The sequence below is a fragment of the Gopherus flavomarginatus genome, chromosome 5, assembly GCF_025201925.1.
Source record: "Gopherus flavomarginatus isolate rGopFla2 chromosome 5, rGopFla2.mat.asm, whole genome shotgun sequence".
In the NCBI taxonomy this organism is placed as follows: Eukaryota; Metazoa; Chordata; order Testudines; family Testudinidae; genus Gopherus; species Gopherus flavomarginatus.
Window position 1 is genome coordinate 52,526,450 of NC_066621.1, and position 24,276 is coordinate 52,550,725.

The 24,276-nt window shown below is 41.8% G+C and overlaps 1 protein-coding gene across 3 annotated transcripts in view; it reads right to left on the bottom strand.

Annotated features, from left to right (window-relative positions):
- Positions 1-24,276, bottom strand: part of OSBPL5 (oxysterol binding protein like 5) — a 99,071-nt gene that overhangs the window by 13,865 nt on the left and 60,930 nt on the right. For 2 of the 3 annotated variants that reach the window (XM_050953695.1, XM_050953694.1), the window contains exons 7-15: positions 22,616-22,787; positions 14,657-14,873; positions 10,769-10,953; positions 9,289-9,370; positions 8,470-8,568; positions 6,234-6,330; positions 4,842-4,940; positions 3,619-3,716; positions 1,393-1,482 (exon numbers count right to left, since the gene is read on the bottom strand). In XM_050953695.1, coding sequence (XP_050809652.1) covers positions 1,393-1,482; positions 3,619-3,716; positions 4,842-4,940; positions 6,234-6,330; positions 8,470-8,568; positions 9,289-9,370; positions 10,769-10,953; positions 14,657-14,873; positions 22,616-22,787 — 1,139 coding nt within the window. Of the gene's footprint in view, positions 1-1,392; positions 1,483-3,618; positions 3,717-4,841; positions 4,941-6,233; positions 6,331-8,469; positions 8,569-9,288; positions 9,371-10,768; positions 10,954-14,656; positions 14,874-22,615; positions 22,809-24,276 lie in introns of all 3 variants that reach the window. The other variant, XM_050953692.1, reaches the window with a different exon arrangement.

Here is a 24,276-nt window from a genome sequence, read left to right on the forward strand (position 1 = left end):
AACAGTCTAAATGGCAGGTTTCTAAGATCTGTATCTACAAGTCCATTAAAAAAAACAGGTGCATATCTTCTAACATGTGGCAGGTGCTGATGGCTTCCACATGTACATCATACCCCAGAGCCTAGGGAAGCTTTGGGATTTGCTTCTTCACCCAGAACCAGCTCCTCTCCTTGTCTCCTGGGGATTGTGCTCCAAAGCATGGAATCAGCAGTGGCTCCTTTAAATTATGAGGTGGATGGACAAGAGTCAGATTTTGCATAATGCTGGAGGAAAGCAGGCAGAGCTCGGAGAATAGGCTGATATTTTTATTTCCTGAATAACAACATCCCCTCCCCTCATGCCACCCCAACACACACACACAGCACCCAAAACCAAAGGGCATTTTGCAGATTTGCTCTTTTGAAGCCATGGAGTTTACATAACACATTGTGCAAATTGTTCCTTGCAAAAGGCAAGGGAGGAACAAATTGTTTCAGGGTTGACGAAACCCAATTACAAATGCAGGAAGCCAAGCAGCACGCAAGTAGATGGCATTAGATTCTAGGACAGCATGACTGTATTATGTAATGTAATCAACAGCATTCACACGAAACAGCATGGAGAATGTAATCTATAATCCAGCACTACTCAAAATTGCAGAGGCGCACATAATGGTGATTTGAGATGGAATTGAAAACACACACCCCGCCCCATGGTGAAGAATGAATACATTCGGACTAAATTTCAAATACTGCTTAACATTGCATTTGAGCGGAAGGATGGTCCAGTGGTTAGGGTGCTAGCTTAGGTCTCTGGTGATCTGGGTTCCATTCCTCTACAGACTCTGGTATGACCATTGCCAAGTCAGTCTCTCTCTCCCCCAGTTCCCCATCTGTGACATAGGGATAGTAGCACTACCCTACCTCAGGGTGCTGTGGTGAGGATAAATGTATTAAAGATTGTGAGGCATTCAGAGATGGTGGTAATGGAGGCCAGACAATTATCCTGATTGGTTCAGGGCTGGCAATTTGCCAGCTCTTTTCTGCTGCCATCAATATCTGTTCTGAGCTGGTCAAAAGATCATTGTAGTCATTGGAAAGACTCCAATGGGCTCCTAGAAGTCTAGGTACTCAGACTATAGTCACCTGCACTAAAGTCTGACTAGGTTACCAGAGGTAATCAGGACCTCTGTTTTATGTCCCATTGAAATCCATCCTCCACTGTTAACTATGAATGATGTGGGGTAAGGGAAAGATGTTAGTTTGGAACTAGGCTCCATTTCAAACAATGAGAAAACAACAAAATGCTCTCAAAGTTTTCAAACTGTAATCCTCCCTCCTCCCCATGACCACACACAATTATTAAAAAAAAAAAAAAAAAACAATGTTAGCAGTGCAGATTAAGATGTGTTACCCAGTGTCCATCAAGGCTTGCTAACACTTCTTCTCCTGATTTAATCTTCCCAGAGATTTGATTAATGCTTGTGCTGCCACCAAAGAAGGGCTGTTGAGGGGGAAAAAAAATACAATCTGTCTGGATAAAACTGGAAGACAGGCAAAAAACAAACAGTATGTAAGAACAAAGCTGAAAACTTGCTAGATTTCTTGTGTCACTGGGAGGAAAGACAAGAATTCCGGCATTTATACATTTACCAGTGAGCCCCATCTTATCTGCCTCGGATACTGAAGTCACTGCAGCAGACACAAGGGAAGAGGGACAGACTTTCAGATATATTAACATCCAACAATGTCTATGCCGGGAATTTGCCCCAATTTCATCCATTGGTGTCTACAGCCTGATCTAGCTTCACCTGCCAGTGCAAATTCCTAGTGCAGACCGAGTAAACTCCTCCAAAATTAAATTTGCAATAGTGCAGCTTAAGCCCGGTGTCAAGCAGATGTAAACAGCGGCAATACAAATAGTGGTTTTCCCTGTTTATAACAGGGTTTTGAACCAGAGCAACTATACCAGTGTCTGGCCACCAATGACTGTAATAGGCACAAATCCTCAGTGTAGACAAGGCTTACGTGGGTAATGCAAAAGGGTATTTCCAGAGATTCCTTAGAACAATAGAAAATTCCTTTTCGCATTGCATCTAGTTAACACAGGAAATGAAGGCACAGAGTGACCAGCTGCTCAATTTCCACCACCCAATGATAGTTCTTCATCAGTTCTAACTGCTGCTTTTCAACATTGTTTCCAAGTTGGAGCTGCACAGGATTATTTTATACTGTAAAACATTCATTACGCCATCATCCATGAAAAAGGATTCTTTGGTAATTAGTATGGCAGGAACGAACACATGTGATCCGCCAGAGAACAGGCAAGCACCCAAATTAACAAGGGCACGAATCACATCTTTAATTACTCATAAATCTATTGCAAATGTGGCTAAGGCTCTAAGAAATAGCCATAGCATAGCATACGTAAATATCTGACAAGCAAGTTACAGTGACTTCCCCAAACCAGGTTTGGGCCATGGCAGACAATTTTTAAGCCAGTAAAGGCAGGGTCTACTTACACACTGAATCATTTCCGGGTCATAAGCATTAAGTTACGTCAGGTACTTGGAGTTCCATTTTATACGTAGAGTGCCTGATGCAAAGCCCACTGAAGTCAATGGAAAGATTTTAATTAACTTCAGTCTTTCCTTGGGACTGATGCAAAACCCACTGGTTTGAAACCCCATGGCAGCCCCACTGCTGAAAAAGTATTTGAGGAAGCTGCAGTGAACTGTGTAGCTATGCCAATACAAGTTGAAAACAGTAAATCGTCATCCTTCCTTGCAGAATCCCGCAGAAGAATTTGCAATGGATTTAACATTTGCTGGAAATCTGTAACAATACACCAGCTCTGCCCTAAGGGATCTACCCCACCTTGCGAGACTTGCTGCCATCACAACTCTACTCCTTTGTATTTAGTTTGCAGCTAGGCAGAGATTGCTCATCAGAATAGGAAATGAACTGATGCTTTTTTTAAAAGTGATTTCAGTATCCCTGAAAAGTGACAGGCCACCGCCCTCTCCTTTAATCCTTTCTGAATGCCCACTTGTGTTAGGATACCTACTAAAGTCCCCAGTGTTGCCTGCAAGCCACAAACTTTGACATCACAGGTGACAAACTGCAAGCACAAATAACTACACCCACAAAAACAGAATCCAAGGTCTAAAAATCTGGCCCTAAAGGTATGGCTACACTTCAGCAGGGAGTGCGCTTCCCAGCATGGGAAGACACACATGCACTAGCTCTGCTTGAGCTCACATGCTAAAACCAGCCGTGTAACTGTGGTAGCACAGAGCAGCAGCTCAGGCTAAATGCCTGAATACCCATGCTGCTGCTACTGCACTGCTATGGTTAGCATGTTAGACATGCTGCCGGCCTGCACTGGGAAGCACTGTCCCAGCTGCAATGTAGAAGTACCCTAAGTAACTTGACCCAGGTCACACAGCAAATCAGTGACAGAATTGGATGGAAAACCCAAGTTCTGACTGCTGGCCCTGTGCCTTAAATCACAAGAATACACTTCTTCCCTCACTAGGAACTTCCCATTATAAGATTCTTTGTGTGATTCCCAGATGTCTGGCACTGATAAGAAAGAACCAGAGGGCCTGAGACAGATCAAGGGCATTATGTCTATTACCTTTAGTTTGAACTCCAGCTCTGCCCTGTGGTTGCTTCTCTCACATTCAATAGTAACTTTCCCTCCAAGTTCCATTGTCATGGTACCGTATAAAATTCCTAAAACAAAACAATAGGATGTGATGTTTGCAGAGGCAATGGGCTGGTTTCTAAATGCAGATATTCTTATAAATTCATAGATTTCAAGGCCAGAAGGGATCCTTGTGCTCATCTAGTCTCACCCCTCCATAACACAGGCCACAGAATTTCTCCTGAATAATTCCTAGAGCAGATCTACAAAAACATCCAAGCCTGACTGTAAAATTGTGACTGATAGAGAATCCCACCACAACCCTTTGATAAATGGTTCCAATTGTTACTTACTCTTGCCGTTAAAAATGTATGCTTTTTTCCAGTCTGAATTTGTCTAGCTTCACCTTCCAGCCATTTGATTATGATATACCTTTCTCTGCTAGATTGAAGAGCCCATTATTAAATATTTGTTCCTCATGTAAATGCTTACAGAAAGCAATCAAGTCACCCCTTCCCCTTCTTTTTGTTAAGCTAGATAGATGGAGCTCCTTGAGTCTATCACTGTAAAGCATGTTTTCTAATCCTTTAATCTTTCTCGTGGCTCTTCTCTGATCCATACTATTTACACACAATATAACCTCATTGTGGGTTTGGGCCACTATTGTACTGTGGAATTCCAATTTCACAACACAAAAATGGATTTGGGGTGAAATAAGTAGAGAACTTAATAAATAATAATTTAAAAAATCCTCAAGTCTTGCTTAAAAAGCCAGAGAAGGGCATTAATTTAAGCTTTGTATTTTAACATCAAAATTTCAATGATAAATACTTAAAAGCCAGGAAGTGTAAAAAGAGAAATTGTTCATTGTCACCTCACAAATAGTGCACATGACATATTCTGCATTACTAATTTCTGCACAGTGTTGATAGAAACATGCAACAGACTAATTCTGCCCTTAGCTATGCCTGGCAACTTCAAATTACTTTAGTGAGAGTTGCCATACTCTGTAACAAATGAGTGTTGTGTAATCCTGTCACCAGTACAGGACTTGACTGCTATAACTATCAATGCATTTAGCATCCACTGACTTCATGCAGGACACGTGAGAGAGCAGAACTACTGCAGAACTGAACCCAGAGTCGTTAGGATCCCATAATATTATTCTGCATGCTTTCTTCCAACGTAATATTTGAACTCAGTTCACATCCTACCTTTACAATGGGCATATGGCATCGTAATGATGTAGTCTTCATCCCTGTTTAGAAATGTAAGCTTGGCTTTCCCATCCAATAATGCAGAAAGTGAGTTACCTATAGATATAGCAGTACAGGTTAGCATACAAGAATATTTGTAAAACAAACATCTAAGCTAATTCACTCATTTTCCAGTTCTTAAAAATGAGACTTTATTTATTTCATTTAATTTGTGATCCTACATTAAATTAAAAACCTATTGATTCAGGGTATAAACCAGCCACTAATTAATGGGAGTGGAAACCTATTTTAAAATACTCCACTACAGGAGATTCTTGCACCTTTCTTTGAAGCAACAGGTACTAGTTACTGCCAGAGAGAGGAAACTGCACTTGGCAGACGGTTGGTCTGATGTGGTAAGGCAATTCCTATGTTCTTATGTCATTTAGAGCTCAGTGGATTTTTTCCAAAGTCTTTATTATACAAGTTCCTCTAATTATGTATGATCCTGAACAAACCTGCCATAAACACTGTAAGGACAGCGGTGACTGGTCACAAATTCCAGCCAGTGTAACTACTTGATGGATGTTGTGTCAAATGACAAACTAGTTTAAATAATTACATTATCTTTAGGCCCCAAAGTAGCAGTGTGCTTTTACATATGAATATCTGCAGATCTGTAGATCCTGTTGTGGAACTTTAGGGCCCCACTCTGAGAAAGTTGAGATCAGAATCAGTTCTGTATTTACATGTGTACACAAGTCAGGTATTTTGTGTGCACTAATGGGTATATGTAAAAAGCCTGATTTGTGAGTACAATCACGGTAATTGCACATGTAAAGCAAGTGCACAACTGAGCACCCACAAATCCCTAAGAACCTTAAATTCTGGAGAAATCAGACTCTTACAGTCCTACAGCTCTATTTGAAAAATGCAGATGTGAAAAACTCAGTTGAGATCTCACTGCCAGTCTCGTCTTGAAGAATCATTTGAAGTTGTGAAGTAGCGTGTTGTGGGCTAAGTTCTGTGCTCACTTTACATGTACAATCTTGCTGAAGCAAATGGGCTCGTCATGCGTGTGACAGAGCAGAATTCGGACTTCTACCTATCGTTCCCTGTGTGGGCAACACAATTGAATGATCTGAATTTTTGCCAAGAGACACCATAGAACATCTGTTTTTGTAGATGACAGGTTCCCCAGAAAGTACCCATCTTGCCCTGCTTAGAGGAGGTAACTGGAAAATCCAGTGGAGCTCTGATGACATTTTAGGCTATGATGCTGACAGACTTTAATTGGGCGTTTTCTCTGCTCTTAATCTTCACTGTACACTGGCATGAGTAAGAAGTCCATCAGAGGAAGCAAAAGACACTAGCATGTAACCTGAAGGGTGTTTGGGTTTGATATCTTACCATAAAACTTGGACTTGGCTAGAATGCTGCCAGAAATGCAGAAACCATCCTTCCTATTACTGACGTGAAAGGCTGACACTGGTGGATGATGAGATACCTACAAGGAAAGAAGTGAAACTCTCAGCTTCCTCCATCATTAACAGCGCTCTCTGCATTCTATTCAGCTTTAAATGATGCAACAGTGAGAGTCTGCAGATGGACATTTTAAACCGGATGTCTAGAACAGGCACATTCTTGGGACTCTCTGATCTGCCCTAGGGAAGAATTAGCATTCTTTTTTGGCTTGTGGTGAGAAGGAGGAGGTTCCCACCGTATTATCACCCTCCCACTACACCTAGTGAATCTAAAGCAATGATACCCAAACTGTGGCTCTAGAGCTACAAACAGTTCTTTAGGGCTTTAAAAGAAATTTTTACGTAGTCCATGGGCCTGAAGGAAGTGCTTCATGTAGTTATCTAGCCGATTAATGGAGCAGCGCTCCAAGTAATCCCATGGAGGACTACAAATGAGAGATGGGGGAAAATATTTCCCCCTCTATTTTGTTTCTCTACGTTTTGTATGCAAGATCAGTGTGGGCCAGATTTTTAATGGGTGCAGTGCAAGATATTTGCAAGAGAGCTCAGCACCCAAAAGCTCCCATTATAACACACCCAGCCAGATTTTCAAAGCAGTCAGCATCCAACGTGCTGAATGCTTTTGAAAATCTGGCCTTGCGTGTCTAGTAGTTTCTCCCTGTTTGTGCAAGTCTTTTTTCACATCACCAGCAAAGAAGAAATATTTGTAGAATAGGCAAGTATGACCACAGGACCGCAAAATTTGGCAGGGGGTGTCAGGGACAGATGTAGTACATGACATTACTTTAAATTCTAGATTTTAAAATGGATGCCTCCTCTGCTCCAAAACGCCTAGAAATAATACTGTTTGCAGTTTCATAGCCATGTTGGTCCCAGGATATGAAAGAGGCAAGGTATGTAAGAGAATATTTATTGGACCAATTTATGTTGGTGGAAGGGACAAGCTTTTGAGTGTCACAGTGCTCTTCCTCAGGAATGGAGAAGGTAACCTGAGCATCCAAGTTAAACTCAAGGTGAAACAGATTGTTAAGCATAAGGGGTTCACATATGTTGCAGGAGACCACTGAAAATGAAGTGGGCAATTGGAAATAGTGCAGCTACGCACTGCAACACAATTCAGAACATTGAGGTTTTTTCCTTGTGTATTCATGCCATTGTTTAAATAACTTCCATAACAGGCACATAGTAGCAAAAATGTTAGAGACTTGAATTTTGATTTAGTTCTTACCTATGAGAAAATGCTTCAATTAAGTAGAGGAAAAAAAATTAAAAGTTTAAAGCAAGTTAGGGGATTTAGATGCCCAGTTCGATTGGGGATTCAAAACCCTTTGGAAGCTCTTTCCCCCCCACCTTTTTTTGGGGGGGTAGGGTTGGGACAGCCTAGAAGCCTATATCCTAAAGGGTTAAATTACTCCCATACTGACTGTCTTTCATCCATGAAGAATAAAGGGCCAATTCCCTCCATTTACATTGGCTGATGTCAATGGGGCTGGACTGGAGTAAATCAATGTAGAATTTGAGCCAATGTGATTCACAGGGCTGCCCAGAGCAGGGTGGAGGCAAGTGGGGCAATTTGCCCCAGGCCCTGCAGGGCCCCCCACAAGAATATAGTATTCTATAGTATTGCAAATTGCTTTGCCCCAGGCCCTCTGAATCTCTGGGAGCCCTGGTGATTCATACTCTGTGTAGACACAAACCACACTAACTTGAATAGTATTCCATCAATCAGAAGTGAGCGATGTGGCAGGCAGGAAAAGAGGCTTTATTAAACAGCCTGGAAGGTTACATGTTGAAATTCTACTGTTTGAATGGCAACAGCCTGGCCCTGGTTTACATTTCTGAGCCTCTGGTGCCACAAACTAGATCCCCATTACAACTTATTCTTTTTCCAGTTCCACTCATCATATTAACAAGCAGTATAGAAGGATTTTAGCTGTGAGAAACTCTAAAAAGCGTATGGTGAAGCAAATGGCAAGCTAAAGAAATCTGGAGAGAGGAAAAAAAAAAAGAAAGAAAAAGACTCGTTTATGGCCATAACCCATTCTATACTCCTGTGCAAAAAACTCAGTCTCAGAGAAGCAGTAATAAACATTGTTGCTCACACATCGGTTCAAGCAGTTCTTGTGCTTACAAAAGTCTGGATTGCAAACCAAGTTATTTACCTGTTCCGCGATGTAAAACGTGTGACTGTTTGTTTGTGGGTGAAACCAACAGCAGCGAAAGGTCTCTCCCAAAATGGGGTTATACGGCTTTTTTATTCCCTGTAAAATAAAGACACAAATCTCATGCACACACAGCTATGGGAATATTACAGCATGGAATGCCATGCCTGGGAGCTGCGTTCTTCTTGGTATGGACATGGCCCCAGGACCCAAAAGTTACTACCAAGGAAAATTGATTATCCAATCTTACAAATGGGGGAAGAACAGAGAGCTATCAAGTGACTTTCCCAAGGTTCTACAGCAAATCAAATGGCAAAGTCAGTGACAGAACCCCAGCACGTCTGACTCTCACCCTCTGTCTACTCTAACCACTTCCAACTGATCCACAGATGATCTATAGCCTCTGCTAACTTGGACATTGAAATCTACTGATAATGTACTGTAACTTTTTTCATTACTACACACAGCAGGTACATGCAGATACAGAGATCTAGTAATATGTTGTTTGAACTCGTGAAGAGAAAAGACTCCTGATATTGCACCATAAGAAGTGCTGACCCCAATTAACAATTAACAGAGTGTTCTCTGTGGCACACGACCAGCCCTAGCTTCCTTTGTCCAGTGCAAGAGATCTGAGCCCATTTCTGATAAACTGCTGCTATTGCCTGGCCCTCCTTCCCCCATGTCCCACGTAAATTTGGTTTTAAATTAGTAAAATGGTAAGAACAATAAAAGGAGAAATGAATTAAGAAGAGAAAGGCAAGAAAATAAATCCAAACTATATAAGCAATAAGTTTGAATGTTTACGCAATGTCTTACCTTTGGCTTCTTATAAAAGCCTGACAAATACCATCTCAAAACTTGCTTGATTCGACTGTATGGATCTTCTTCAAGTGCAGCTCTGTAGGAGAAGGGACACGGGATGTTTACTCAAAACGATTTTTGTACTGTTTACATGTCTGATTCACCACTGTGTGACTCCAGTCTAATGCCATTGATTTTTCAGCATTGCACCAGCATAAAAGTGAAGTAATACAATGATGAACCAGGCCCTACATGTCTTGACAAACATTGTGGCGCTTCTATTGAAGGAGAAAGTACATCACCCAGTGGATACTGGTTTCTTAGTGATGTACACAAGTCAAACACACAAACTGTGGGATTTCTTGGAAGTAACTGGCAGGTACGTGCCCCACTAAAAATCCAAGCGCAATAATCTCATTTTTAGGGCAATAGTCTGGCTTTAGGGTTGCCACTTGATCCGAAGTTGTGTAGAGGTCATAAGATAGTAACTGGTCCAGTCCTATTGCTCAAAATCAACCAACACCTCTAACTTCTTTGGAGAATCAGAAGTTTAGCTCTTGCCTGACCCCTTTAAATCTTCCCAGCTTTAGATGGACAGGAAGTGATCATGTGATTAGACTTTCCTCAGTGTATTTCCATTCCTCAGTGTATTTCCAACCTGATACAGAACTGGAAGTCTACTGAGAAGCAACATCCAGACTTCAAGATGCCTATCTGAATAAAACTTCCAGCCTTCCTGAGGTTCAGCTAGCCATCAGTAATAGCCAGGGTAAACACAGTCACCTAGCAAGCTGCATCTTACAAACGGTGTAACTAGATCGACAAATAAGCTTGAAAATGCCCTAGGATTTTAAGAAAAGCTGAAGGCAACAGAATAATAAAGCACAAGCCATCCATGTGATGTTATACATGAATATTGCATATTTTCAATGTTACAACATACCAAGCATGCCCATTCAAGAGGCAAAATATTTAGTATTTTCCACTCTGCCCTCCAAAAAACTACTCAGTTCAACGGAGTTAGAAAAACCCCTATTTATCTCCGAGTGCCACTAATTATGTTGGTTTCAGGTGGTGGCAGGTTTGCTTAAACATATTCTCCTGTAAACTTTGTCCTACAAATCTCTTTCCACAGGTACACCAGAAGGCGGAGTAGTACTATTATTGCAGGCTTATAATAAGTAACAGCATCTCTGTCCATTCCAGCCCATCCTTGAGGGAAGGGTGCATAGGAAGTTTTGTCTAGAGTTTCCCCATATTCCTTACTTCCCCCCACATCCCTGGTTTCCACTAGGAACAGTCTGTTTTTAAAAGGTCACTGATGTTGACTCCTGAACTAATTTACAGCTGCACAGATCAAACTAGAGACTCATGCATTATTTGGGAGACTTCTCAAATGTACAAATGGCCCAGCCAGAACCACATTAATGCTCGCACACATGTTCACACAGCTGGGAAATACATCCCTGCTAAGCCTGTCATAAGTGCTGCTTACTGGGAAAGTAGGTCAGCATGGTAGTAATAATCAGAGAGTTTGTTGAGGAAAGAACGTGGCTCCAGGATGAAGGTGGGCAGAACCACTCGGGACAAGTCCATGCCAGGCCGCAGCTGTTTCAACAGAATCCACATCAAGCTCTTGTTTTCTTCCGAGACTGTTTCTGTTTGAGAGGATTCACCTGTCTAAATGAAAGAATAAAGTCAGCACAGAAGGTGATGGTTAAAGCAAAGCGAACACGCCTGGATGGCCCAGGGGAATTGAGAATGGTAAAATCCTCCATGTCAACAGTTCAAACCTGCCTTAGGTCAACAGGGAGTGAAAGTTATTACAGTGTGTAATGGTGGGTTGCGTAGAATGAGTGGTATTCTCACCTCTTAACAGGAAAAAAAAAAAAAGGCAAAACCCACCATCTTGTTGACAATCTTAGCAGAGGGACCAACGGCTGAACAGATAATGGAGAGTGGAAGTGGTCCTTCACGATCAAAACATACTAGTGGGGCAAGCATGACACAGCTTACACTGCCATGGCCCCTGTTGAGGCAGTCATGTGGAATTAATAGAGAACTATAGCCTGCAGGACACTCTGTCCAGCACCTTTAACCAACAGAAGACAAGGACCACGCACTGGTTTCAGTCACTTAGGCATTTCCCTTGATTTCAATGGAATTGCATGGGGTATCACTGAACAGGATGCACAGCCCCACAAGCAGCAGGATTAAAAGTTACACTGTGAAGTTTAACACTGATATTATTTATCGGAGCTGGTACCCAAAGGCCACACTAGGCATTAGAGTTAAATGAAGAAAGGGAACATAACGGTCTGTTTATTTCATCAGGATTTCTGCTGCTTTTAAAGCCCCAGGCAAAAGATTTCTACAGAGGAATGAAATAGGTCCATTTCTGAAAATGCAATTTAGTTCTGGGGGACAATGTGTTTTTACACCCTGCAACAGCCAGCTTCTCAGGTGGTGTAAGTCAGTAGAGCTAATATACACCAGCAGCTGAGACTCTGCTCCCACACCTTCTGGATGCCAATCAGCCACTTACGCTGGCGTTTGCTCCTGCTTTCCATAATGCATTGCCAAACTCTCTGTACTGAATGCTACTATGCAGTCTATCAATCCCTCCTTCCTACATTCTGTACGCGGAAATTTACCCATCAGATCAAGCATCAGTTCTTTCCCAAGAGTTGTCCCAAATCTAGTGCTAGATACAGGGAAGCACATGACCGAACATGCCTTGGGATGACTTATGCATTGATGAATGCCATGAAAACAGAATTTTAGGATGCACGCAACAGATCTGAGTGCAGCATCTCAAATTAGCTTTGTAACATGTTATTTTAGTAAGTCACCTCACTTCTTGCATTAGAGCAAGGTTTGGAAAAAGTGAAAAGTAGTATTTTGGAAAGAGGAACAGTAAAGCCCTTTTTATTCCACTGATTTTTATGATGTTACCATCTTTCTGGTGACAGAGATCCACGCAGCTTAAGTCTTAGAGAAGAAATGGAAACCACTAGTTAACTTATTTCAGTAGTGCTAGCTAGGACTTCTTAATTCTGGGTCTGTCAGCTTGTTTTTTTTAATTTACTCAGCTTTTCAGGTGTGTATATCTTGGAAATACAAATTAATTCCAGATTGGGCTTGATATACAAAGACTTACCCTGTGAGTGAGTCATGGGAGGTGGGGAGGAAGGGAGTAGGGGAGAGAAGCTTTCAAATGTCTTATCTCAAAGCTTTCCAAATGAAGTTCTTTTCGCTGCCAGTCCATTTTATAAAGATGGGTAATTTTTTATATTATGGGACAAAATTTTGCATGTATGAATTTATTCCTGCAACTGGTTTTGTGCTGCAGATTTCTAGCACAAATATGGAAGCTTAGTTAAGGCAAAGTTATGTAGAAGTGCATATACATATCCCTCAACTGAGCTTCCATAACTTAGCCAATTTACAACACAATCCTCCTGAAATATATGCATTCTTTCTACCCTACAAAGGATGTGTAAACCTTTGATATTATGGCCCAAATTCTATAAATTTTTTTTGGTTTATGTAAATTTTCAGCTATTGGCTCAATATCTCAGACCCATCCCATACCAGTGCTGATAATGAAGTGCAGTATTGAAGGGAGGGGTGTACTTTACTCATCAGTGGCCCCATCTAGTTGAGATCTTACATCTAGGTCCCTTTCACCTGTCTCAGGTGCAAGTCCAGCTGGAAAAAAGATCAAGCACTCTCTCTAAACAGAAATATGAAAAACAGCACCCAATTATCAAAGCAGCATGTGAACTATTTGAGGGCATACTGGATGCCAAATTTGCACAGTCAATCTGCTGCCAGTGTCTCTCTCATTTTAGGCTTCACTCAGCATGAAAGATACCCCTCCATACAATCAAAGTTTATTCCATTGTACTTGTGCTACAGCTTTGGTAGACATTTAAAATTAAAAAGGGCACCACATACTTTGGACAGGTGAACTCTCCACCAGTGAATGGAGCAATTATAGTAAGTTCGGTCAAAAATCCACTTCAAGAAGTGCTAAATTATCTACCCCCACTAACACTTTCATGACAGTCTATCATGTGACACATACATTTTAGAAATGGTCTAAATACCTATTTCCATGGACAGAGTTAATTTCTCTTTGTTCCTGCTGCATATTCTTACTCTGGAGTCATATTACTTTGTGTAGTAATTGCTTGCTGTACATTAGGATTTGAAGTGAGCAAGACACAGCAGGAGTAGTAGTGACCAAACAGAAGAATGGCTGCCCCGAACCACCTTTCCCCCCGCCCCCCACTTCCAGTCACGCCTCCTTAGCCATAAACAAGCGTGGAATGTCTCAAGCCATGAGACAGAGGCCTTGTCTACACTGGGAGTTTTGTCATGATTCTGGCCACCAGTGTAGCTGCACTGATGCAACCTACTAATATAGACAGGTGCAACAGTGGTGTTACCTGTGTAGCTTATGTTTGCAAGAAACCAGGGTTAAACTGCACTGGTGCAAGTCACAGCTTGTAGTTATTTACCCCATCTATGCTAAAGGTTTGGACTGCTGCAGCTACGGTGCTGTCTGGCCAATGATGCCTGAAATCAGAGTAAATCCCCAAGGCAGACATCTCTAGAGCAAAATGCTTCTCTGTGATGCATCAACAGGAATCTACTTTCATTGTTCAAACAGTGGGCAACATTCCTATTTCAGCTTTCCTGGTGTAAATCCAGAGTAACACCTCTGGCTGCCAGTCTCCTCCAGCTGACTCTCACCCAATGCTGTCAACTCCATTGCTGTAACAAAGCTGCTCTAACACTATCTTCATCAAAGAAATCACAATGACAAAGCCAACAGAAGTGCTCGTGTTGGACATGAATGCATTCTAATGCTAAATGGTGTGAAAAATTGATTCCTAAACGGCAGTTTCACATAGGAGACCAAGTAGCTCAGATGCTCTTTAGGACATACAAAAGGTTCTTTCTTATTCATGTTGCACAAAATGAAAGTACCATATTTTGCACCAGGCAATGGACTGAAGCCTCCTAGTTAATCAGGATACAGGCTTGGAATGATAACTCCACTCCTGCAGTGTAATGAGCTGTGGCAATGCTATCCAGCTCCTTAATGCAATGCCCAGTTGAAGTGCTCACTGATCCTGGAAACATGCCAAAGGGCTAATAGTGGAGCTCCTGTTCATAACACACACAATTACCGAATAAGGAGAATTCAACATAATTTGGCAGAAATCTTCAGATAGCATTACCTGTAAAATATCTGAACCCATAGAGCAGTTTTCGACTGTCCTGCATCCAGGAGGCTGAATACAATGGAGAGATGACTATGAACCCAGAGACATTTCAGTGGAATAGATAGAGTTCAGAAATTTTTTTTTACCTCCCCAAACTCCTCATACATCTGTTCCATATAGGTCGTCCCTCTCCTTTCCTGGGAGACATCCCCGTGGATTTCAGACTGGTCACTCTCGCTTTCATTTGTCTTCCGGCTGTTCTCCTGAGTTTCATTCTCAGACTCCTCTATGTTGTCTCTCTCAGATTTGTCCGAAAAAGCATCATTTTCTACATGGTGATTTTCCAGGGCTGATTCATTAAAACTGAAATACATGGTTTGTTACATTGCCTCAGTTTGATATATGAAGCCAGATTATGAAAAGCATTTTAGCCAATATGAAAAAAGCCCTCAGAATGCAAAATAAGGCTTACAACCAGAAAGAGTGAAGGACAACAAACTTGCTGAGTGGTTGGGTCTATACCATGGAAGTGGAAAAACATTTAGGTCACAAGTCTCCTCTCAGTCCACACTGTGGAGCTCCACTGCATATGTGCATTTGTCTGCATAAGAAACTCCTATTGGCTTCAATCAAAACTCAACATACAGAATGAATGCAGAATATACAACAGTGATTGCTTCTTCAGACAGAGATCTGCAGTGTCTCAGAGAAGAGATTTTTGCCCGCATAAGAACCTGCCACATGTTATGTGCTACTCGCTAAGGCAAAGGATGGTATAAAGGTATACATTATTTTTATCACCACCACCACCACTACTCTATTTCAATAGATGAATATGCTAAGTCAAAACAATAAAGGTCAAGGGAACATTCAATGGCAAATTTAATACTGATAAAAGGAAATACCACCCCCCCTTCTATGCTGCACAATTAACCCATGGAACCCACCAGATATTGTTGAGTCCAAAAGATTAGTGGCATTCAAAACAAGGATTGGACATTTATGTGGAAAACAAGAATATCCAGAGTTATAGTAGTAAACAAAAAACAGGAGTTGGAAACGATACAAGCCTTCCTACTTCAGGGCATAATCTAACCTCCAAATAAATTCTTTGGGGCAGGTTATCTTATGAATTACCATCTGCAGGGTTTCTTGCCCCTTTCTTTGAAGAAGCTAGTACTGGTCAATGTCAGACAGGATACTAGACTAGATGGGCCACTGGTCTGTCCTAGAGTGGCAGTTCCTATGTTTCAAAGAAAAACTTAGTGCCTAGTGCTCAGTTATTTTCCATATTAATACTTAGTTTTTCATAGATAAGAAACACTATTACTTTAAGTTCAGTTAATTTAAAATATGGCAAGGAAGGGGATTAACACTCAGTCAATTAAGGCAATCCTACCACGTCTCACAGAGTTTTCTTTTCCGTTCATGAATCCAATGTCCCCTTCCCCCTTTCAGTGGGTTATAAGACTGCAAGTCAGATAAATCTATGTTGCTACAGCTATGTTCCTTCCAGCTAGTAGTGATATTCTGGGTCTCTGTGGAATTTAGAATGCCAACACAAGAACTATTTTATTGTGGTCATATGGCCCATGTCTCTGTGACCAAATGCACCCCTGCATCCACACCCTACACACTCATGTAATAATCTTTGTACAAAATATGCCTTGTGAGGTATCATTTGAAAAAACTAGTAAGTCACTGGTCAATAATATAGGTGACATGTATGTAGCAACATTGTATGAAAAAAGTTATAAAATCCACCCTGTATAATGTTAAAGGGACATGCTCAAACTCACGTAGTTCAATCTCAAACCCCAATTAGGCACAAGTGGTCAAGCAGGTCTTAAACAAAAGGATGTTTGTGGTTACCTCAATTTGCATATAAACTGTAAACAGAGTCTCCAGAACACGAGAAAAGAAAGGAGACAAAGAAAATCTACATCTCAGCAAGAAAACAGCATGAAGCATCTTTCCTCAGACATCTACTTGCTCTCAACTGAAGAGAACTTTGAGGGGGACTGAAGTATACAAGTGAGAGGCAAACACCTCATGTTTTCTCTTGCCCTGTCCATCTCCCTCTTTGCAGTTAAGAGGACAAAAGTCCCCTGGACTTTGGGGGAGGGGCCCTGACCTGAAAAGGTTGGTCAGTAATGCTGTTGGAAGAACTGTACTTTGGTAAGAATTGTACTTTGAATCAAGTATAGTTTGTTAAGTTAGGTACTAGGAAGCGTTTTATATTTATTTTTCTTGTAACCATTTCTAACTTTTATGCATCATTGTTTGTACTCACTTAAAACCTCTCTTTGTAGTTAAATAAACTTGGTTTTATTCTTTAATTGAAAACACCCTGGGTCAGTTAAGTTAAGTTGTCTGGGTAATTCCATTTAAGGTGGCAAGCTGTGTATTGTTCCCTTAAAGGGACAATGGACCCAATATCTCTGGACTGTCCAGGAGAGGGCTAGCCAGTACAGACCACTGTTTTTTGTTTTTTTTTTGTGGGGAGTGAAGGAAAGAGATCTGGGACTGGGAGCATATCAGGTCACCCTATATGAGTAACCAAGGTTGGTAAAAGCCAGAGTGTAAGTGAAGTGTGGCTAGCAGGCTGCAGTTACACACGGACACTCAGGGTGTGGCTTCCACGCTGGAAGTCTGATTGTGAGCAGGCCCAGGATGGAGCTACTGCTGTAAGGCATTGTAAGGTACCAAGGTTGCAGAGCAGGGGTGCCAGAGTCCCTCACTAGCCTAGCTTGCACTCTGGAATGTCACAGTCTCCTACGAAGCCTCCATGCAGTGTCTTGTTTTATATCATTGGAATTATCCCAGAGTGCAATATCAATGACTGTCCTAATTTTAATCGGCAGGTGATACTGACAGTAGAGATCATGATCTCTTGAACTATACAATTTTACTAGCATATACAAAGCTTATTAGGTTTCATCTTGTGAATCCTAACAGGCACACAAACTCTATGCATAATTTAAACACAAAAGGCGCTCACTTATAGTAACAAAAAAGATTTTCTGCATTACCAACGTATTTCAGAGAATCAAAGAAAATGGAGATCAAAGAGATTCATTAGGTCACCTAGTCTGTCTCCCAGCCAAAGCAGGATCTCTCTCTTCAGTATATTAGAATGCTTTGTCTAGTTTTAAATGGTTCCATGGTGGGTTTCTCTCCCCCGCTCCCCCATCAGCTCTCTTTGGAGACATTGATATTTTGATTCTATATTACTTTGAGAACTCGCTTGTTCACTCCCTCTCTGTTTTTAGGTTTTGCCATTTAGACAGATATTTAAATGCTCAGAATCCAGAACTGGTGTCAGATTTTCAGTTCCCATTTAGGGTCCCATATAAGGGCCAGATTTTCAAAAAGTGCTCAGCGCCCAGCAGTATCCATGGCAACACTTCTACTCAGATTTCTAGAACAGCCCAGTACTCAGTCTGTTGTGCTCTTTTGAAAGTCTGGCCAGTAGCATCTTATACACGTGGGAACAGTTTTTCTAATCAATGATGATGATAGATTTAGGGCCAGAGGATTAATGACTATTACATTCCAGCACTGATGCTCGGATATTATAAACTATGCAGCTCCAATGACTTCAGTGCCAGGATCGGGTCTCTGTGTTTTGTGTCAGACAATGACTACCACGCATGATGACTGAAAAATTAATCTGAAGAAGTCGAGTTTCGTGCATATGTGAATTTAAGATCATAAAAGAAAAAAGAAAAAAAGGCAGGAGGTGGGGAGAAATGGGGGAGAGAAAGGAGGAAAGATTATCCCATAATCTCACAGCACAGATACTTGCTGGTTTGGCAGATCATTTGTTTGTTGCTGACAATTCAGGCTTGATTTATTTTCTTTGGGGTCAACAATCAGCACAATTTGTCAGTGTTCTGCATATGGTTGTTATGCTTCCTCCCCTTGTGAAAATCTTCTCCTTGGAATGCGTGTACTTGAGAAAAAGGTTCACAATATGGGCCAGTGTCAATGTTTGAGAAATAGCACGTGCTTAATTTAAACAGCATTTTTAAAAAGTGCAACTTCTGTTAATTATGATGTTCCTTTAATCTGTGAGAGGATTTAAACTTTCTGCTGGGCAAGTCTTACTCCTTTTTTACTTCTCTTTCCTAACCAAAAAAATCCTTCTGCAATGACACTTTTCTGGTATGTTAATTATTCCAGAGCAGTGGAGCAGGAGGGAGTTAATTCATCTGAAATTCCCCAAATATTAACTCTGTGCAGTAATTACCAAACCAGCCTGCTACACATCAGACTTCAATATACTCAGAACTATAGCGCTACTCTGGGGAGCACAAAGGAAGACACATGCTATTCAGAGTGAGTATCAAACTTGACAGATAAGGAGAATGAAATGGAGCCACACCAGTTCAAACAGGAAAATTTAAAATCAGTAAATACATACATTAAAAACAAAAGCCAAATTATGGGTCTGATTCAAAATCCTTTGAAATCAATGGAAAGACTCCTATTGGCTTTCATGGGTTTTGGATCAAATCCCAGTGCAAAGCTGTAATAACAGTGTTTAAAGGCAGCAGGAGACCTTTGCTCACTCAAACAAGAGTGAGCCCTTTGTTTCAGGGCTAGGTTACTGCTCTCCATTCATGTGTACTGTATCAAAGAGCAGTATGTGCATCTGAGCAACATAGTATTGTTCATGATTTCTACTATGGCAGCACCTGGGAACCCCAAGCAAGGGTCAAGGCACCATTGTACATAAAGTAAACAGTGCCTGTCCCAGAGAATTTACAATCAAGGTGTCAAACAGAACAGACCACAGTTAGAGAAGGCACACAAATAGGGGTGGGGGAAGCAACAACTAATAGGCTTACACATAAAAACAGAAGTCTCTATGCCTCTCAAAGCCTCATGCTTAACATCAAAACGGACTTCTGCAGGGTTATAGCCACCAATTTCCTATTTATTTCCAGGGAAGTCGAGAGGCTGTGACCCTACAAGGTGCTTTGAAAGTTCACGCTCTTTCCGATTATTAAATAGATTGATTTTTGTTATTGTTGTCTCCTCTATTTCTTTCCCACCAAGACAGGAACAGAAACAGCTAGTGGAAAAACACAGCAGTGGCTCAAGAGAAGATTTTCCCCACAAGGGGAGGAATGCTCCCTCAAATATAGAACATCTGTCTCCATTTTATTTTTTGGCAGAGTAGTTTGACTAATTTGAAGATACAGTTAAATGTAATTAACTGGCCCCTTAATAACAGCATGCCAACTTAATTGGGCAGGATTCCCTGAAGGGAAGGCATTTAATTAGAATGAATGAGTCCCTGTGAGTGGCAAACCAAGAATCTCCTCAACACTTGGATAGCTGGTTTTCCACCTACTCCCCTTCCCACCCCATTTTGCACTGCTGCTGCTTTGGGGAATTTTTACCCTCGTTATGTAGCTGCCAAATTCTCTGAGGCTCAAAAATTTTTGAGAAAAGAACTGAATCCTGTGGTAGAGCCACTCAACGCACCAGATCTACACTGTGCGCCAGGTTCTGAAGAGGGTTTGGCGCCCAGGGGCCGAGCTCTTTTAAAATTCTGGCCATATGGGAAGCTGTTGAGTTCTGTAAATCAGGAGGCCCAAAGTAGGGCCCTTAAAATTCAGCCAGTGAGCAGAGAATAGAGTAGCTGTTGTGCATGTACAATTGATGTTTGAGTTTGAAGCTTAACGCATTCTTTTCTTTATCCTATACTTTCTATTAACTGCAACTGTAGGTCTGAATGCACATTCCCAAGGCACCATTCTCCTTTCTGATCCAGACAGACACAGTAGTGGCTTTATCTGTGGCATGATGTCATAATGGTGCCCCCTCAAGAGAAGGGGTAGCATATGGACTGCCAACTATTCAGGGTGGGACCAGTCTTTTACACATCTGTACAGCACCTAGCACAATAGGACCCAAACCCTGGTTGAAGCCCCTAAGGACTAGTATTATATGAACAAGCAAGCACAAACATACCCTCAGCCAAAACTGTAGTAAGTGCCAACAGTATTTCCATTACCAGCACATTGTATCTGATTTTAGTCTCACACAGGATTGGCATATGCACACATCTGAAAAAAGGCACAAACTCTCTACCATCACATATATCTCAGAGTTTCTTTGTACCTAGAACCTTACAGCCAACCAATCCCCATTTAAAGGCTAGCTATAGAATACTCATTGGTTCACAACCAACTAAAAGGCTCTCAGTGCAGGCATTATTATGTGTATACTTATTCTTAAGAAGAGAGTAGGAGATCTGACACATCAACATCAAAGGACAGACCCGTAAGATAAACACATATATGCACAATTAAATCTGCAAGTCCTAGTAACACATCCGATTTCCTGCTGCTCTGTCCCACCCCATGTTATACCTTGAAAGAAGAAAAAAAAAGCAACCAACCAAACGAAAAAAGACACGCAGAACGAATGACCATTGTTTATGGTGCAAGTTATAGTGGGGTATCAAAGGAAGTTCCGCTCAGTGCAGAAGAACAATGGCATGCATGAAGTGCTGAAAATACAATAGGCCTGCAAAACAAGAGAACTACACATACATTGCTGCTTTGGGTCACCGAGCTTCTGACAAGTCTGTGTCCTGCCTTGTGACTAGCAAAGATACTTTCACATTCTGAAAAGGAACTGGATTCTCCTATTGTTATAATATTCTTATATTCATAGTGTGGTATTGTCTACAGGCCAACATTTTGCTAGTTGCTGCATGTACACATAGCAAGAGACAATCCTTGCCCCCCAAAAGCTCACAGTCTTAATAGAAAAGAGATACAAAGGGTGGGGACAAGACAAACACACAGGAAGGCAAAATGACTTGCCCAAGGTCACACAACAACTCAGAGGCAGAACCAGGCTGGTTTTATGCCCAGAATCCTATCCACGAGGCCAGAGAGATTTTTAAGACAACCTATCTAGCTGTAAGGCACAGAGAAAACCACAATGTTTACTCCAACAGTCTTTAAAGTGAAGTGCTATGAGATGCTACTGTAATATTACGAGTGTGGATAGAAAGATGGTTGCAGTGTTTTTTTAATGTAAATTTTATCTTAGGATGCATTTGGGGAAGAGGCAGGAAAACACGAACCCACCAACTCAGTGGAGACAGCAGTTACGAAACTATAGCCATGGAGCACATGTGCTCTCCTGACTATAACACAGTACTACTATTAGCACTGAGAGTACCTCGCTATAAGAAAAATCAGACTCACGGCTGTATCTACCAACTGGTGGCCAGATGCTAGAGCGAGTACGTCCAGTTAACATACTCCATTTGTTGGCTGGACTCACTGGTAGACTGAACCTCCGTAAAGCCTATCCCCACCCCTACCCCCAGGGCCATCCCTAGCTATTCTGGGGCCCTACACAGCCCCCCTCCCCCATGGGCTTGTGGGGCGGTCCCAGGCCTCCATAAGGGTATGGGGGGCTGGCTGGAGGGCAGGGGGAAACCAGCCCCCAGCACTCACCGGTGGCACGGCTAGGATTGGGGCCCTGCACTTCCTGCTGCCAGTGAGTGCAAGTCCAGCTCTGCTGCACTCCTCAGGGCTGGGGTGGAGCAGGGGTGGGAAGAGTCGGGGCAGGGACGGAGCAGGGGAAGGGCAGGGGGGCAGGGCTTGGAGAAGAGGCAGGGTAGGGGCTGGAGAGCACGCAGCTGCACTGGGCACCAGGAAATTTGGTGCCCCAAGTTTCCTGGTGCCCTACCCAACTGCATACTTTGCGTATGGGTAAGGACAACCCTGCCTACCTCTGTCAGCTTCAACAGAAATTTGGCCCAACTAAGGCAATACAGGTCCTTTGTTATGCACATTCACACAGCTGGAACTCTAACTGAGCCTTTCATAGTTTGTAGGCTACAGAACAGCACCCAAAAGAGAGCTATTGCCCATCTCTCCCAAAAGATATCCAGATATTAGTGATGGGTGTGGTATAAGAACCTAGACAGAGATAGGTTAGACTATAGCCCTTCACCAAGCCAATGGTGGCTAGTGTGTATTCTAAAAAAATAATATGGTTAAAAATGAGTCATGTGTATGAACCAACCAGTACCTTTACATGCACAAGAGCTAAAAGCACAGTCTTACTGGAAGAGCTCCTGGTCAGAGATGGTGGCCGTGTGCAACAGGTTATACAGTCCAGCATGTGAAGAATCAGAAGAGCAGTTCAGGTCTCCATCCTTCCCCTGTTTGGAGGCGCTGAGTCGGAAGAGACTGGAGCAACGCAGGGCAAGTTCCAGAGCATCCAACCAACATCGGCCTGTAGAACAACAGGACTTGTCTAAGCATAGGAAGTCAGAGATAACAGCAAAAATGTTCTTCTAAGGTTTCTCAAGAGCTTCTCATTTTGGAGTTGAGTTCTAATTAGTTTTCACTAAGAGACACATCAGGCAGAGTACTTTAAAGATTTAAATAGCTCAGAGTATCCACGGTTAGCCTAACAAAAGCAGAGCAAGTATTAAGATATATATTGTTTTACATTCAGTGTCCTTGTACTCACTGGTGGGCAGAGTACACCTTTATAGATGTTGAGGTGCCATTCTGCACAGAAGTCCCAGAACCATGTTCAGTTCTCCATGCGATCACTGAAAAGTTATTAGCCCTCAAAATCATGATCAGGATACTAATATCATATTAATAGTCACTCATGACAAGAACCAAGATTGTCAACATTTGCAAAGCAACGAAGACAAATATGAAAACTCAAGGTCTGTTTATTGAGTTATTTATTTTCTTTTTTCCACTATTGTTTCCTTTTTTGCTCTCTGCCATTGTCCCCCCACCCTTTCCTCTCCCTTTAGGTGAATTTGGTAAAAATCAATAGTACTAATGAAGCAAGTGCTCCTATCTTAATCTGTATCAGCTTAATTTACGTTATGGGCCTAATTTACAAACACAGGCCTCATGCCTGCAACTTCTTAAGTGTAGTTAGACTGCTGCTCCCGTGCGGAGCTTCATTGACTCCAATAGCCTCAGATGGGTCCAGCAGTCAGCCGGCACAAAAGCTGCAAGATGAGAAGCATGGGGACCTTAACTGAATGATTCCTCATTTAGACATGCCAGTCTGCACATAGTCATGGAAAATGAGTACTTCGATGCTGAGTGTCAGTCTGAGCATCAAAATTCAGGATATGGATGGAGACTTTTAAAGGCACTTGCATATTGAGGAAATTGGAGTCTTCAATTTTTGTTTTGTTTGCTGTTAAACCATTACCCTAGTCTGCTTACCAGAGAGACCATCTGTATTCTTGAAAATTAAAATACCTATAACAGGAAGAATCAGACTCACTGATGGGCTGTGACCCAGGGAGCCTCTCAGTGAGAACTGGCAGAGGGGATACCATACCATAACTCGCATCAGGCCTAACACATTCATTGCTCCAACTCACTGTTAGAATCTATATCTAAAAGGTGTCACAAAAGGTATCATATGCAAACTGGTAACACATTGGTCACTAATGTTATTGCATGTATATGTATGAGTGGTATACAAAGAATAATAGATGTCTGCTAGAAATACGTTCTTAAAATGTGTTTGGAAATCAGGACATAAGCCCAGCCTATTCTAGGCAAAGAAAAGCTGTTTCGCCTGCTTCACTGTCTCTTCAGTGTAAATTGAGCAAGGTGAGTCCAGAAACAATGGACGTACATTTATAGATAAGGTAAACAAAGCAATCCGACTAGCAAGTGGGAGAGATGACCACTTCACGATCACAACGGGGGATGGAGATTACCCCAGGAAGCCTTCC